Source organism: Ctenocephalides felis, unplaced genomic scaffold (assembly GCF_003426905.1).
Source record: "Ctenocephalides felis isolate EL2017-DRISC unplaced genomic scaffold, ASM342690v1 CF-g0.4_SCAFFOLD_00845, whole genome shotgun sequence".
NCBI lineage: Eukaryota > Metazoa > Arthropoda > Insecta > Siphonaptera > Pulicidae > Ctenocephalides > Ctenocephalides felis.
The window spans coordinates 61,048,286-61,066,755 of record NW_020536999.1 but is presented as its reverse complement, the minus strand read 5'-3'; the positions used below and the strand labels follow the sequence as shown (position 1 = coordinate 61,066,755).

At 30.5% G+C, this 18,470-nt stretch overlaps 1 protein-coding gene across 1 annotated transcript in view; it reads right to left on the bottom strand.

The window, feature by feature from the left end:
- LOC113386817 (serine-rich adhesin for platelets-like) overlaps nt 1–18,470 on the bottom strand; it is a 254,324-nt gene that overhangs the window by 33,824 nt on the left and 202,030 nt on the right. The window contains exon 11 of the mRNA XM_026624577.1: nt 13,933–14,004. Coding sequence (XP_026480362.1) covers nt 13,933–14,004 — 72 coding nt within the window. The remainder of the gene's footprint in view (nt 1–13,932; nt 14,005–18,470) is intronic.

Sequence of the window (18,470 nt, the reverse complement as noted above, 5' to 3'; positions counted from 1 at the left end):
CGTCTATGAAAATCCTAATTTTGACAAATGCAAAAAAAAAACAATACCAATTTTTGCAAACTTTGACGAATTTTTAAAGTTAAACGAGTTAATTACGTAACGTAATATTTTAGTATGATCTATAAGACTATGGTATCTACCGTCAAAAAATAATAATAAAAATCGTCGACAAAAAAATTTAAACACTTTATTACAAGAAAACAGCCCGGCCGATCTCTACCAAAAACTAATTTTGAATTTTCAAAATCGATTCAGAATTGCGGGTTAAAACGTCGACGAAAAATTTTACACTTTTCTGCTGTTTATAATGAAACGGATTGACCGATCGTCGCACAAAACGGAGAAACAATAGTCCTCATCGAGGTGCATCGAATGGCTTTTAAATTTTTGAAATCGGTCCAGCCATTTCTAAGAAAACGTCGATTTGCGGCAAAAAATCTGTTCACACACACACACACACACACACATATACTTTTTCGAAATTTGGTCTCATTCGATTCAGAATGGCATGAAACGTCGAGAAAACATAAAATTAGCGAATCGGATTTTTTGATGAAGACACGAACTTCTCCTTGGGAAAGTTAATAATATTGGCATTTTCATAAAAAAAGACTTGAATATACGTAGGTTGAATTGATATTTCTGTTGAGTGATCTTGAAAATTAATTCACTAGAAATATCTAATTTCCTTTATTTAGGAGCTTCACCTGCTTCTCGAGGTGATAACTAATTATATTTTGCGACTACTTTTTTGATTGAATGCTTTCATATATATATATATATATATATATATATATATATATATATCCAAGAACTCAACGTCGAGCCGGAAAAGGATGATAATATTGATCGCAACTGTCCTGTTTAAATTAGAGAAAAAAAATCTCACGTTGTTCGGAAATTATTAGCGTTTAAGGGTAAAAGGTAGTTTTGCTATAATCAATGTGATCATTTTTTGGTTATTGTGGTTAATTTTTATTACTTTTATTCATTTAAACTTTGGAACCGTAACCGCGTATAACATTTCTAGCACCACAGACAAAGATAATGACAAAATTGCTCCAAATTTTATAGAATTAAGACTTTTTGTTGAAATATGAATTTGAGATTTTCTAAATCGGGACCATCCTTTAGTACCAAAACGTACTAAATTTAGTACACTTTTAAAATGAGGGTCTCTGAATGAACATTACAACAGGAAAACATACTTAAAAGTTTTATGTTGGCGCATGTAATCAGGATTGCATAATATAAAATACTTGAAAATGTTATAATAGACAAAAAACTAGTAAAAAAATGAAAATCAGAAACTCCAAAATTGCTTATGCACTCAAATGCTTTTGTTTCGCTTAAGTTCTTGGTATATTCCTGATTTTATTCCTAGTTAAAAATTTAACGAAAACCTAAAATTTATTGTAATTTCGTCAAAACCCCAGGTTGCAGTTAAAATCACATAATTTCCACGTAAGATAATTTTTTTTCAGAACAGTTAGTGTAAAACTCTACTTCATCATTTTCGGCATGTTATATTTGAACTAAAATTCAATCCTCGCTTGAAGATTGAACAATTGATTGTTTATATTTTTTTAAAAGCATATTTTAATAAACAAAATATAAGTTGTAGTAATTGAATTTATTTTTTTTTCCTTAAATATATAATTCCATATGAGCCTATTATATGTAAAATGTAACATAGAAGGTAATATATAATTGTTTACTCGCACGTTTTTTTATATCTATCTACTCCTATTCTCTATGTAATAAAATAATTAATAGGTACTTATTTTAGAACAATAACAATGTTAATATGTCAATTTAACAACTGCGGTAAATAAAAATATGACTACTAAATTTTTCATTGATAAAACCGGTATTAATACCGGGAACACGGTATTACAAATTTCAAATATCGAATACCAGTATTTTTAGACATTTATACAGATATTTATACATTTTAGTACGGTATTGGAAGCCCTAAATATAGCCAAGACTTCGATTTTTCAAAATTTTGCCGGAAAATAAAATCAGATGCACATATACAGGAAAATAAAATAAAATAATACGATAATGTAAAAAACTTAGTCATTAATTAGTTAATTATTAATATAAAATAATTTATCAAGAATCCATTAATTAGTTGCACGTTATTTAAACACTATTATTATTAATAACAGTTTACATTTGTTTATTTAAAAAATAATTTTTTTGTTACACGTATTTTTAACACATGCATGTATTGTAATGTTATATTCAATTTTTAGTTTTTAATTCGTTTAATTCAATGCCTTATTTGTAGTTTTAATACAATTTTTATAATATTTTTATTTAACAAAAAAAAAAGAACTTTGTAATGTGATGTTACCATTGGGAGTGTAGGAATAATACTATCTTAAAGAAAAGTAACTTGAATGGGAACTTATCGTTTCTGAACACGACCGGACTCTTCTAGCAAAATATGCACATATGAACGAACATATATGAAAAATGTACACACACATATTAGATATCTTATATATGACTCTTCTGTACAGATGTATGAATGGAAACTCCTCCAACAATGTTATTCAAATTTTAACGCTAGAACTTCCCGTACCGTAATTAAAAATCTTGGTACGGAACCCAAAAAAATCTGTACATATAGTTAAAATCTCTATAAAATATCTGATAATTTAATGTATATATGTCCAATAAACATTTTTGACCGCCAAATGATATTTTTTTAACTTATTTTTATTGAGAGTCCATAACCGCTAGACCTGTCTTCCCAAAAATTTAATCAGTTCTTCATCTTGTCAATACAAGTAAAATGTTTTTTGAATAATTAAAACCGGACGCTTCGTTCTCTTAAAAACTGAGTTACTGTTTTTGGCACTTTTTGTCCCGTATCTTAAAAACTACTATACCTGCCTTCGCCAAAAACTAATCAGCACGTCTACTTAACAACAAATCGAATGTTTTTTGAATTATTTAAATCGCACGCACACCAAATATTCAGAAACGTAAAGATTTATAAAAATTTTCATTTTCGATTTTTTGCGATTACTATAACTTACCCTACAGGAAGTTAATAATGAGCCTAGACATTATTAGAATATAATATATTCAATATGAATAAGAAAAATGTAATGTCCACAATTAATAAAATAAAAGATACAGTATATGTTTGATAGATAAAATTATATAATTTAGTTTAACTTATGCTTGTCATATATTTATTTAAATTATTTCAGAATACAAAAAAAATATTACTTATTCAAAAAATTATTTAGAAGTTTCATTGTGTCAAAAATTAATTTGTTTGGCCTTGGATATTGGTTGATCGCAGATTGGGTAGTGCACATATGAACAGGATTTGACAAGTTAATTTACTTCAAACATGAACTTAAAAAAAATGTAATTAAGACATTATAATTACTAAAAAATTGGAATATGATACAAAATTGTAAAAATTATAGCCAACATTATTGAAGCAATTAATTTGGAAGAAAAAATCCAAGGGAATGTACTTTTACCGCGGATACTATAATAATATATTTTTTTCTGAATTTGTTATACTGTTTAAAAAATGCAATTTGTGCGTGTGTCGCAGTACTCCTCCGAAACGGCTTGATCGATTTTTATGAAATGTTATAATCACGTTCTGTAAGATTGAGAATCGGCCAAAATCTATTTTTCATACCTGCAAGTAGCAAGTATTTTTATCCACCCTTAAGAATTTTTTAAGTTTTTCGACCATTTTTTTTGTTTAATTTTTTGTAATTGGTAATTAAATCACAAATAAACCCATAAATTGTCATCCTCTTTTAACACAAACACCTATTTCGTAAAAGTCATTTTAGTAATCAAATAATTCTCCATTCCGCGTGCGGTTAATATATGTTTTAGACTTAATTTTAGCCCAGAAAGTTTCAGAGTTTATGAAAAAACTTATATTTTACCTAAAAAAAAAAACATTTACTTTATTAAAAGTTGCTCAACCCGAATATTTTTTCCTAATGTTGGCGCCAATTTTATTCATTTCATTTTTTTTCAAACACAACTAAAACACCTTGTAAACATAATTATGTAAGCGTGTGAAAATCTCATCGAGATCATGAAATTGAACTGCAATAATAATAATAAATATATATATATATATATATATATATATATATACAAAATAGCTAAAAATAATTAAAATTATTTAGAGAAATATTTTATTTCAGAAGTAACATAACTATATATATATTGCATTAGATACAAATGTACATAACGTATATTTTAATGCAACTTCGTCTACTAATAAGATGTTTTTCATTCACGCTACATATGCATGAAGTATTACAATTGGTAATTACAATGAACAGTTAGAACAAAGCAATGATAAACAAGATAACCAAATTAATGATTTTACATAAAAATATCGTTTAAAAAATTCTTTAGTTATGAGTCAAACGCATATGGAACCGTCCTATCATATATTTTGCCGGTTCGACCGAGGTAATAATAGATGCGTTGCTCTCTAAACGTGTTGGTGTATCAAAGTTTTCGCCAACCATCACTGCAGCTCCGATTTGTAGTTCCAAATCAGAAGTCCTAGCTTCTGGTGACCAGATTTTAACCATATGACCAGACTCGTTATGTATAGTATCACCTTGATATACAAAGTTGTCAACGGGTACCTCAACATCAATTGATCGACCATAAACATCACGTTCACGGATATAGTGCTTTTCAGTCGATGGGGGCTGAAATTTAGCTTCTAGTCTGATTTGCGAAGGCTTCATTGAAGCTGTCCCGCCAGTTCTTGCCGTTCCATTCCAGGATAAAAAAACACAAAACTTTGGACTTCTACCTTCAAAATGAATAAGTAGCTTAGTAAATGCTTGGACGTCATTCATTAAGTGCAATGCTGCATAATCTGCAGGCCATATGACATCGGCGTTCTGCAGTATCCAACCGTTGATTGTATCATTACACCAATCGGCACCAGGAAGAGGATTAAGTTCGTGGAAACGATTTCTGTATTGAGGATTAAAATTCGGATCAGAGAGGTTCTGCAAGTACCCACGAATATTGAACGGATACAAATATAACGCTGCCTCCTCCCCATCAATAGCTTTATTCTGTATTGGGATGGAATGCCATATATTCTCAGATGTTTTGATTTTACCAATCGATCTAAGAAGAAAATACATCCCTCTCGATACTCTCCTTACCAAGCTAAGTATTTGGCATATGTCATTACCTAATATAAAAGGCTTGACAAGATTAAATGATGGTAATTCATATTGCTCAAGCTCCGCAAGGTGCAATTTATAGTACACTAAGTACAAACAAACTCTGTAGTACTGATATATGGTACAAATTCCCTGAATTGACTTAAAATTCTGATGAGTGCACATTTTGTTGTACTCATATGCAGCAATAATACCAACTCCACGTGTGGCTACCGGTAGTTGAATGGCTCTTTTTTGAATATTTATATCTGTCGCAGCCAATGATTTCTCGAACTTTTTCAAATTCTCTATTTGTGATTATAAATGCAGATGAACGATAATAATACATTAATAAAAAATACTTTATATTATTAGTAATACAAATTATAAAAAACTTAGCATACAACTTTTTCATAACAATACGTTTTCATACTTTCTTATTGAACAGTTAACGCGCTTTTTAATTTTTTTGTAATATCTATTATTACAATGCAAGATTAATCGGTCCTAAGTTCTAAGGTTATGATCGATTAGTTGTTTTTGCATTCTAGAAACGATAACTGAAAACATTTTAACCACAATAACTAATAAAGGCAAAAAAAAATTATGAAATCTTATAATACAATGTTATCTCCAATAAAGCTCCAATCGACCTTTACCGGCAGCTGTCATATTAAATATAATAATATATTATATTGCTGTTACTTTTAATAACAATATACTATATTGCTGTTTGAATTGGGCGGTTGGCGGTAGGAGTTCGTTTGAGTAACTCGCTGTGGCACACAGAATAGTATCCGATTCTAAAAATTTACCTTTTTTGAAAATTGTATATTTTTATGTTTTGGAAATTTTGATCATTTTTTAAAGAAGCCCCTAATCGCCGCGTTGCAGTTCTAACTGATAAACATTGGTACGGCATACTTGGAAAAATATAAACAAAATTTGTACGTGTCATTAAAATCTCTATAAAATCTGATAAATTGATGTGCATATGTGTAATGATCATTTTTGGCTGCCAAATGGTCACTTTTTTATTTTATCTCCGAAACCGCTGGACCTGCCTCATCAAAAATTTAATCAGTTTTTCGTTTTGTCAATACAAATAAAATGGTTTTTGAATTATTTAAATCGTGCGCTAAATTTTTGTCACTTTTCGCCTCGTATTTTCTAAATGCCTTTGCCAAAAACTAATCAACACGTCACCCGTTAATACGAATCGAATATTTTTGAATTATATAAATAGATTAATTCGTGTTCCCAAAATCATCGACGAAAATTTGTATCGACACACACACATCCACTTTTTCTAAGGTATATCAACATGTTCAGAAGCCTTTGGAACGTAAAGATAAAAAAAATCTATTTTTTGCGATTAGTTTAACCTAAGGAGGTTAAAAATGGGAAGGGAAGGTAAAAAATGAATAAATAATTCTCTTTTATCTAAATTTTTACATAATTTTACTAATAATTTATGAAATTAGAGGCTAAAGTTTTTTTTGAGAGACCCTAAGGAGGTTATGCCAGCGGGATAGACATAGGAGAAAGATTGTGCAGCTTAAGTTCCAACTGTGGAAGAATTAAGCTTAAAATATCTATAATGTGTTTGTATGTGTGAATTAGGTTTGAAGTCCCTGTTATAATTATTAGTTTTTTTTTGTTGCTAATAATAGTGAATAGTCGCACAGGCGGCACACTGTTAATTGAACGGTTTATTGTGCTGCCGAAGCCGTTGTCGTTCGTCGGTCGCCTTTCGAGCAATTTTCAATGCTTCTAAAGATTCATGTGTAACAGTTACAAAGATTAAACTAGACAAAATTTAAATTTCGCACGAATAAACACATGCACATAGAATTACGATATTATAAAATAATATAACTGCGCTTATCATGTAAAACATCTTATATTTATAGTTACTTCAAAGAGCACACTTAACACGGCCCATCTGTGGGTAACTCCGCAAAAATCGAAAGTATGTACTCAAATTGGAATAAATTTAATCTATATATATATATATAAAAATAAGTCGGGTTTTCCCTCCTGACGAAATAACTCCAGAACGCACGAATCGATTTTGACAGTTTTGCATTCGTTGGAAAGGTCTCGGGCTCCGCAACTCCGATTCTTTTTCTATAGCTAAGAAAATTAGTGGTGCATGGCATCGTGCCTTAATGCAAATTGCTGGAACTTCACGCACCGTAATTAAAAATTCGAGTAATGACATTAGTGATAATTATCAGAATTATGCTTGGTTAAGTCAACGAGCAATTCTTGCCGCAAAGAATAATGATGTACACGCACTGAATTTCACCATTCAATCAAAAATTGCTGGCGATTTGGTGACATACCAATGATTCCGACTGGTCTTCCGTTTGACTTCAAACTTGCAATTTGCAATTTCCAGTTCGCCTTGCGTGCGCAATAACAAGTCGCAAAGCCAATCGCTTAGTGTTTGCGGGATAAATTTCAAATAGATTATTTAGAAAATCATTGTTTTTCACATAGGCAGTTAACTGCCAGTTATACGTTGCCTGTTCACGAGTTGGAAAACCATCCGCTTTGTTTGTGTTAACGTCAGACCAAAAAACAAAAAATGTAGTTTACCAAAGAGCACTTCAATGAAACGGATAATTTGCAGATTCACTTTCATTTACTTAGAGAAGTTCAACTAGAAAACACTTCATTTTTGTAATTGAAATAAATTCATTACTGTTGTATAATAAAATCAAATTTTTCCTTTTCAAATATAAAACAAACAAAAAATTTCTTCATCCTTCTCACGAAACCATCTGGTGGCAAAACGGAGTTCGTCGGGTTATATATATATATATATATATATATATATATGTATATATAAAATTTCGTTTATTATAAACCTTTACAAAATGACATGACCATTTGCTTCTCTCAAATTCACGAGACTCTCTTGAATCCCACATACTCGTATACTCCCTGCTCAGTGTTTACCTCACATGGAAACACAAAGATGCGCAAAAACACGTTATATTTATTTGATGGGAAGGCAGATTGTAGCAGTATTGTGAATTTGACATCTTTTAGGATATGTTATGTCTTACACTAATTCACGAAGGTATGAACACAATCGTTGTCCACCACAACTGGATTAGAGTCATCTGGCATAATCATTGAAGTTAGTTTATACATTATACGAACTTGTCGATTGAGTATCTCGGACAGTTTCCTATCCACGGAAGATAACATAGATGAAGTATCTAAATCCAGTTCTGAAAACAACATACAATCCTGATCCAGTTCCAAAGTCTTAAGTATCAAAAGACGATTTGGTGAGTTAAAGAACAAGGAGAGGTTAAATCGCGATGAACTTTTTGGTGGTGATTTCAGTTTATGAACAAAAGTCTTGGCGTAAATAGGCCTGTAAAAGACTAGTAGTCAGAACTAATTATAGTGCCAGCGATAACCGGAGGTCTGGACATACTGAATAAGTATGCCGACGGAAGTCCGGTGTCAGGACTAGCAAATGCGTTAGCCCGCGATGATCCCAGGACTGGGCGTAGCTTTTAAGTAGCCAACGGAAGACTAGTGATTAGGGCGTTGCACTAGTGATGGGCGTTGATTCAACGAACGGTTATTTTCAACCGTTTCTTCTTCGTTAACTAACTAACCGTTTCGTCGCAACGAAATAACTAGTTGAAAATCAACTGGTTTCGAAGCAGTTGAAAACATGGCGGCCAGTTAGTTTTTTCAACGATATAGGAATTCGTTCGTTGTCGAAAACGAACGTAGGCAGGTACCTGCGTCGGAAAGGATCAACTAATACTATGAAAATCGCTTATTGTTAGGCTACTGCTTTTAAAATATTGCAAATGTACATGTATGTACATCTTAAAAGAAACTTGCAACACGCGCCAAATCGTTTAATTTTAGAAAATCAGTTACATTTATTATAGTTTTCAATGATTAATATTTTTCATAAAAATCTCATAGCATTTGTCTTGTAATAATTTTTTTAAACTAAACCTGAAAATTGATTTTTTATTTTTCATAACATTTTTATATAACTATATATTTTTATATTGCTACTTTTATATAACATGTAAATTCGATGTTTTAGTATATGGCTTTGCTGTAATGAAATCATTTAAGTTTTTTAAATTAAACTTTAGTATTAATAATAATAAATGTGATATATATATATATATATATGTGTGTGTGTGTGTGTGTTCATCAAATGCAACGTCAACTTGACTTTTATAAGAACAAACTTCATATATATTAGCAACTTTCAATGAAACAGTTATTTCAACTATCAGTTTCTTAACGTTGCCAGCGTTGAATCGTTAAAAATAACTATAGTTGAAAAATAACTAGTTATTTAACTAGTTGACGAAACCACGATAACCGTTTCGTTTCGTTGACGGCAAAACCGTCAACGACCCACCTCTACGTTGCACCAAAGTGTATATTTTTTAAATTTTTGATCCATGCTCAATTGCTATCTTCATTGTAAATGCCGTAGGTCACCAATACAGAAATAATTAAATATATAAAAAGATATTTCCACGTATAAAAATATACATTAAATTTCGTTGATTATAAAACTTTACAAAACGTCATGACCATTTGTTTCTAATAAATTCATTTCACCTCACTTGATTCCCACGAAATAAATAGTTCATTATTATTGTTCTATTATTCGACAATTGGCTGCAAACATTTCCATTCAAGATACATATAATATATATTAATAATATATATTATATATATCTTGTAATACATTATATAATATATTATATAATATATTATATATATATATATATATATATATATATATATATTTATATATATAATGTAATGCGTATATTACAGATTGGGTAAATTTGAATTTAAACTCGTGTACTAAGATATTTTTCATTCACGCTACATATGAATTACAATTCACAATAATATACACAGTTAGAAAAAAGCAATACTGAACAAGATAGAAAAATTTATTATTTTACATCAAAATCAAACTAAGTGCATTATTATTAACATGAACACTTTCATTTTCATATTAAGCTCAAAGCTCACCAGATATTATTATAAAAGAGGATTTACATATAGGAAAGTCGTAACCGACCCATTGATCTGTAGACGTGTTGGTGTAGAAAAGTTTTCGCCAACCATCGTTCCAGCTCCGATTTGTAGATCCAAACCAGAAATCCGAACTTCTGGTGACCAGACTTGATCATTAATAGACCGATCTATAATATCACTTTGGTATACCATAACATCAGTTGGTCGACCATGAACATTGCGTTTAGAGATTTTGTTCTGTTTATCTGGTCGGAGCTGAAATTTAGCTTCTAGTCTGATAGAACAAGGATTCATTGAAACTGTACCGGTGATTCTTGCCATTCTATTCCAAGAAAAAGGAATTAAAAACTCCCGCTCTCTAAATTCAACATGCGAAAGTGCCATATTAAATGCTCTTAAGTCCTCCTCGAAGTATGTTGCTTCATAATCTGCAGGCCATATGACATCAGCATTCTGCAGTATCCATCCGTTGATTGGATCATTATACCATTTAGCTCCAGGAAGAGGATTGAGTTCGTGGAATCGATTTCTGTATTTACTATTGAAATTCGGATCAGAGAGGTTTATCAAGTACTCACGAATATTGAACGGATACAAATACAAAGCTGCCTCCTCTCCATGAATAGCTTTACTCTCTATTGTGATTGAATGCCATTCATTTACCGATCCTTTAATTCTACCAATAGACTCAAGAAGATAATACATCCCTCTGGGTACCCTGTTGACCCAACTTAGTGATTGGGAAATGTCAATATTCAAATTTAAAACATTCGCAAGGTTCAATTTGTAGTATGCCAGATACAAACAAATCCTGTAGTACTGATATATGGTACAAATTTTCTCAAGTGCCATTGAATTGTCACCATCGTATGAATCGTCGGATGAATCGTCGGATGAATCTGTGCAGTATTTACTGATGAAACACATTCGTTTGTACTCATGTGCAGCAATAATACCAACACCACGCGTGGCCACAGGTAGTTGAATGGCATTTTTTTGACGATTTATACTCGTCGCAGCCAAAGACTTTTCCAACATCTTCACATTTTCTGAATCTGATTATCGATGCAGGTAAGCAATAATAATATATTAATGACAATGCCCTGTAATACTAGTAATTTCAATGATAAAAAAACTAATCACTTTGCATACAACTTTTTCATAACAATACGTTTTCGTACTGCCTGAACTGTTGTTAACGCGCTTTTCAAATTTCTTGTAATATCGATTGTTAGAACCCGAGATAAAGCGGTCGTAAGTTCTGGAGTTATGATCGATTATTATTATATTAGTTTTATTTAGTAAAATCACGTTTTAATTTCAAAGATATTAAGGGTTATATAAATTATTAGATCCTTGATTTCTATATTAACACTATGCCATCCGGCGACACCACAATGGTGTCAGTCACTCAAAACACACACACGCACACATACATACATCAATTTTTAAGGAATGCCAAAATGTTCAGAAACCCCTGAATCGTAAAGATCAGGGGCGTGACTACCGCCTCATCAATTATATGGAACCCCGGGTCAGGAGAGCCCCCGACGAGCGAAAGCAAGAATGGATAAAAACTTTAAAGCCAAACAACGATTTTCAAAGAAAAAAATTAAATAATTTTCGGCATATTTGGCATTTCCTTTTATTATCGAATTTTTCTAAAAAAAAAGGTCGCTGTTTTCAACTTTTAAGCCCAACCCTTTAGAGAATTTATATTTGGCTGCGCAATATTTAAAGTTGATTTTTATATTTATTATAAACTGTGTATCTACTTTTCGAACTCAAAAGAATATCCATAATATTTAGCAAATGAGAATAGGCAATTATACATGTGTTTTAGCTGATAATAAAGCCTATAAGGCTGTATTATTAATTACTGTGGCAGATTTTACGGCCACAAGACATTTCAATAAGTTAATATTATTGTGGATTGTATTATGAACAAATCTATACAACTAATCCAGCTTAATATTTTCCATCAAAAATTTATAAAATTATTGTATAAGCGGTAAAAAAATTTATAGTTAGATTAAGATAAATATCATCATTTAAATCATCTTAATCATTTTGATCGCCAAGCCAATCATTCATAGTTTGCGAATGTATTGTTGGTCCCAATTATTAGGTGTATTTTATTTGTTTTTATTTTTATAAGTAACTAAACAAATATTTCAAAACCTGTGCGACGTTAGTATTTTACGACAAGCATGCACAAAAAATTACAACCGGAGAAACTTTTTTTTCCAAATCAAGAGATAATAAAAGTTTCTAAAAAACTGTACACTAAATACTGTAAAGATATCTCAGGTAATCTTCATGACCAACGTGTTTGAAATCATATATTAAAAACAAAATATTTAGTAATTCCTACTTCCTAACGTAATAACAACATACATTTTTTTCTTCGGCCTTCCAGTTACAATCGCAACTGTCAAAATAGATTTTTCAAAATTAAAACTAATCAAAAATTACCTAAGAACTTTAAGAGAGAAACGTTTATCAGACCTGTCACTAATCGTCTCTAAAGGCAAAAACTTAAAAAAAAAAAAAATGAAGATATCAATACTTAACGATTCACTGTTTTGAAAAAAGATGAGGAGAGTAAATATATGTTTGAAATCATTTGTAAAATTTTTAGAAAATATACAGATAGATAAGGATAAATAAATATTCCTTATTTTATGCTTTTTTTTATATTTTTTAAAAAATTAATACCCTTTTTAAGGTGATACGGAACCCTGCCAAGGTACGCTACGCCCCTGGTAAAGATATGCAAAAATTTTCAATTTCGATTTTTGGACGATTACAATAACTTACCCTATGGGAAGTTAATTATGTTCAAATTGGTATGTTCAATAATACTCTCTCAGTATTTAGATGCCAATAACTCTGTACATACTAAAATGTAACAAAAAAATGTCAACAAATCATATAGTTTTAAATGTTCCAATTATTAATTGCTTGGTTTAATACTGTATAATAGTGTAGTGTATTTTTGTGTTTTCTTTGTTCCACTGAATGACTGAATGGGGCAATCCAGATATGATCATAATATCTTAATAATAATATATATATATATATATATATATATATATATATATATATATATAGAGCTAAGATAGTTATCTTAGGCCAATTGGCTCCAAACACATTTAAGAACAATCAAAATGATCTCATTCTTTCAATATATAATGATGATGATGAAAAATTTAAGTATTTATGTAGAAGTAGAATTAAATGAAAAGGAATGATATGTGAAAGTTATCATAAAAAAGCAAATTATCAGCTAATTTTTAAAGAAATATGTCAGTCAATATTTTTTCTGAAAGCACTTTGATCTTTTTGTGAAAGTTATTTAGGTAAAAAAAACAAAGCAATTAGTAAATCAAACAGGCATTGATAAAAAGGATGATAAAGCACTAGAAAATATTACATAAAATGAATACACATGTTTCGAACTTCAGGCCAAATTGTTACATGGGCTGTTAAGTAATAATATAAAGTTATATGACCCATTCTATTCTCTCATCTTTCTAGGGAAAGAAAAATCAACATGCCTTTTTGGAAACAAGTTTGTTATAACGAGCAATCAGGCATTATTGGAAAAAATTCAAAAATCATGTTATTAGAAAAAAAAATGTTAAGACAACACCACGCGCAAGATCTAACAGACCTCTAACAACATCCGGGGGCAACTCCATGGGCTGATTTTCTCTTATAATCATTTCGTGCTTACGGGGTACTTCTGTAAAGTTTATTTTAACCACTTACCATAAAATGTTACACAAGTAAGTTATCAGAATAAAAGAAAAATAATTTGACCATTTATCACGAAAGTGGTGTAAGAGCAATTTGTTATGAAAATTAAAGGTTAGAATATCTGTTAGTTATAAATCTAGGACATGTTATAAACCAGGACTTACACCACTTTATTGGACATAAAAATATAACATAATATAGAACAAAATATAATGATGTATTGCACCAAAAATATTACATGATAACTCTCTTTTTTCTGCACCACTTTCAAAATAAATGGTCCAAGTATCGATATTTATAGTAGTACTCTCAAACTCTGAGAGAAATAAAATTTTAGATATAAAGAAATATCAAGTAATACATAATAACAATATCCTCGCATCATACAAATAAACGATCATAACCTCTGACAAATAAAGTTGTATGCATAGATTATATTCACTATTCAATACCCACCCATGTTGTGGCAGTTTTATGTTTTTATGTTTTTATTATCCTCAATGAGAAGAGAATGAAATTTCATAAGTATATTATTCTTCCGGAGCTAAATTTCTTTTATTTATTAAAGATTTGGTTCTTCTCATTAATATACGTACATTATGATTAAAAATCTCCTATTGTAGAACGCATTTAATATTGCAAAATAATTGTTCCAAGAATATGGTAGTATATATAACCTAAAAAAGTAATTTTAAAAGCTTTTAAGTGTAAATGTATAACAATTGAATAAGTTCAACACAATGAGACAAACAATAAATCAATACTTTAAACATATTCAATGAACGAGTTGATACGAACCTAAAATATACAAACAAAAACAACTAATTGACATTTTGCGTTCATAACACATTGAAGATAAAGAAAGGTCATACCACACGCGACACGCAGTGATACCAACATATCGCTTTGCAAAAAGACATTAAAAACTAAAGGCAGTACACACAATAGTTTTACTTATACAAAGTCGTATCGGGCATTTTTCTTGTGTTTAACAAATTGTTAAAATGTGTAACTAAAGATCAGTGATCGGGAAACTGGGGATAAATTACCCCAAAAAGAGTAGAAAATAAAAAGTACGTATTTTTAAATTATTTTTTTTAACTTCCCGTAGGGCAAGTTATAGTAATCGCAAAAAAATCGAAAATGAAAATTTTTATATATCTTTACGTTTCAAAAACTTCTGAACATTTTGGCATACCTTAGAAAAAATGGATGTATGTGCGTGTGTGTATGTGTGTGTGCGGATACAAATTTTCGTCGACGATTTCGATTCGTGTTGATAAGGAGACGTGCTGATTAGTTTTTGGCAAAGGCAGGACTAGCCGTTCTGAAGATATGGGGCAAAAAGTGCCAAAAACGGTAACTCAGTTTTTAAGAGAACGGAGCGTCCGATTTTAATAATTCAAAAAACATTTTACTTGTATTGACAAGATGAAGAATTGATCAAACTTTCATGAAGGCAGGTCTAGCGGTTTCGGATATCTAACAAAAAAAGTAAAAACTAGTGGGGGGTATGGCATCGTGCCTTAAGGCAAATTGCTGGAACTTCCCGTACCGTAACAAAATGTTCGAGGAATACTGAATGTTTTCAAATAGATTATTATAAATATTGTAACATTATTGTAATTATTTTCGATATAGGTACAAAAAAACTAAAAAAAAAAATTGTTTTTTCCAAAATCAATTATTTTTCTCAAGACAAGCAGAAAGTTCTTTGAATCATTTAAATCGGACGCTTAGTTCTTCAAAACTAATCAGCTCTTTTCCTTATCAATAGGAATCGAATGTTTTTTGAACCATTCAAATCGGTTGATCCGTGCGCCCGAAAACGTGACTGGAAATTTGTATCCATACATACATACACACACACACACACACACACATCCATTCTTTCTGAAGTATGCCAAAACGTTCAGAAACCTTCAAAACGTCGAGAAATGTAAAAATTTTCAATTCCGATTTTCGGCCCATTACAATAACTAACCCTACGGGAAGTTAAAAAATGCCATTTGGCGGTCAAATATGCACATCAAATTATCAAATATTTTTTGAGATTTTAACAATGAGTATAAATTTTGTTTACATTCCTATGGGTTCCGTACCAATGTTTATCCGTTTGACGGCGACGCGGCGCTTACGCGCTTTGACATTTGTCTCTATGCAGTTAAAGCAGTACGATTGCTTTGAAAAAAAGTTCAGAATTTCCAAAATATGTCAAAATATAAAAAAAAAATTTTTTTTTAAAAAAAAGTAATTTTTATCAAATTTATAGTTTCTCAAAAATCTAATTTTTCGGAAGTATTTTTTTTTTCAAAAATGTTAATCGTTTTTAAAAATATAATACCTTTTGGTACGGGAAGTTCCAACAATTTGCCTTAAGGCACGATGCCATGCGCTCCACTAGTTTATTGTATTTCCTTACCTAGTTGTCCAAATGGGGGTAATATCTCTTTGTCATGAGAGTAATATTAACTTACAAGGTAACCTTTAATGCTTCTTTTTCTATGCCCTCAGGTTTACTCTTCTGAGATTTTGAGTCAAACCGAACCCCATAAAATATTATAGGCCTATGAAGTGGTTTAATTATAAAAATTAATTAAAGTAGGGAAAAATGCGCTACGCGCGTAGCGTTTCCTGTTAATACAGTGGTTTCAAAACCTTTTTCGCGCAGTGCCCCCGCTGTAATAAAAAAAATGTTGCGCCTCCCTTAATTTTTATCAACAATTTTATTTGAGAAATACTTTATAAAAGTATATAATTATATATAATTATTAAAAGACTATAAAAATAATATGTAAGGGGGCGCGTCCATTAATCACGTGAGGTTTTTAGGGGGAGGGGGGTTAGACAAAAAATCACGAAATATCACGTTGGGGAGGGGGGGTATTATAAGATATCACGTGTATTTATTTTTTAACTGATTTTTTTTAAAAATTCAAACATTTTCAAAAAAAAGAATAAAAAAATTTTGTTTTTTCACGTAACTAAAAATACACGTGATGCTTGGTGAGGGAGGGGGGTAATTTTGAATATCACCACGTATCACCAAGGGGGAGGAGGGTCCAAAAATCCTTAAAAACTAGCTCACGTGATTAATGGACGCCCCCTAATATTAAGTAAAAATAGGCATAAACTAGTTGGTTAGTTACATGAACTTCCCGATATGTGTAAATAATCAAAATAATAAAAAAACAAGCAGAAAGTTCTTTGAATCATTCAAATCGGACGCTTAATTCTCTCAAAAACTGCCATTTTTTGCACATTTAGCTCTGTATCTTTGAAATGGTTGGACCTGCCTTTGCCAAAAACTAATCACCTCTTCTCCCTATCAATAAGAATCGAATGTTTTTTGAACCATTCAAATCGGTTAATTCGTGCGCCAGAAAACGAGGACGAAAAATAGCGGACATACAAAACACACACACACATCCATTTTTTTATGTATGCCAAAATGTTCAGAAACCTTCAAAACGTGAAGATATGCAAAAATTTTCATTTTCAATTTTCGGCCCATTACTATAACTACCCTACGGGAAGTTTATAATATTAATTTTTCATTCAATGTATTTATTATTTATTATATTAAAAACTGGCAAAAGGGCTTTTCATAGTAATTTTCGTTTACCACAGTTTTCCATAAAAAGTGGATTTTTTATGGAACCTATCTTCCAGGAAAACAAGGATGTTTAAACAAACGACTTAATAAATAGAATTATACCATTTGATAACTATGAAATACCAAGAAGTGTTAAATCAGCATTCTTCCAAAAGAAACTATAATTCTCAAAACATTAATAAAAACATGTCATAGATTCATATTTATTTGTATTAATAAATAAATACAAATATATTGACAGAACGGATTGTGAAATAATAAGTCTACTTTATTTTTTATCATATAATGCAAAATGTCAATAGAAGCTGCTGTCAAGGTATGTTTTAAATTATCAATTATTTGCTTGTTAGAAACCATTTTTAACGCATTTGCATATTTTTATTACTGACTCTAGAGTTGATCTAAACCTAGAGTTATTAAAATGAGCAACTACTCCTTAAGCAACTCACAGTGTGGAATCTTTCACAGTATAGAATATACTGAGTTCTTTCAATTTGATCAAAGAGATCAAATTGTTTTCAGGTATATTGCTGTTGGGTTATATATAATAATTATCATTGCCTTTTAATATTTTATATTTACTGTTGTTGTTCTTATGTTTGAGGTTTATGATCGTTTGATTGTATTGCTTGAGGATATCATATTGTAAAGATTGAGCCATTTACCTACATAATGCAAGAATTTTCTCAGCTCTATATGTTGATATGAAATTCTTTGGACCGTGAGAAGTATTATTTTGAAAAAGTGAAAATGATTTGATGTTTTCGAAGTCAATTTTGGTTTACTCAATTAAGAACAATATGTATAATATAACATTAACTTATTTGTCAAAATAG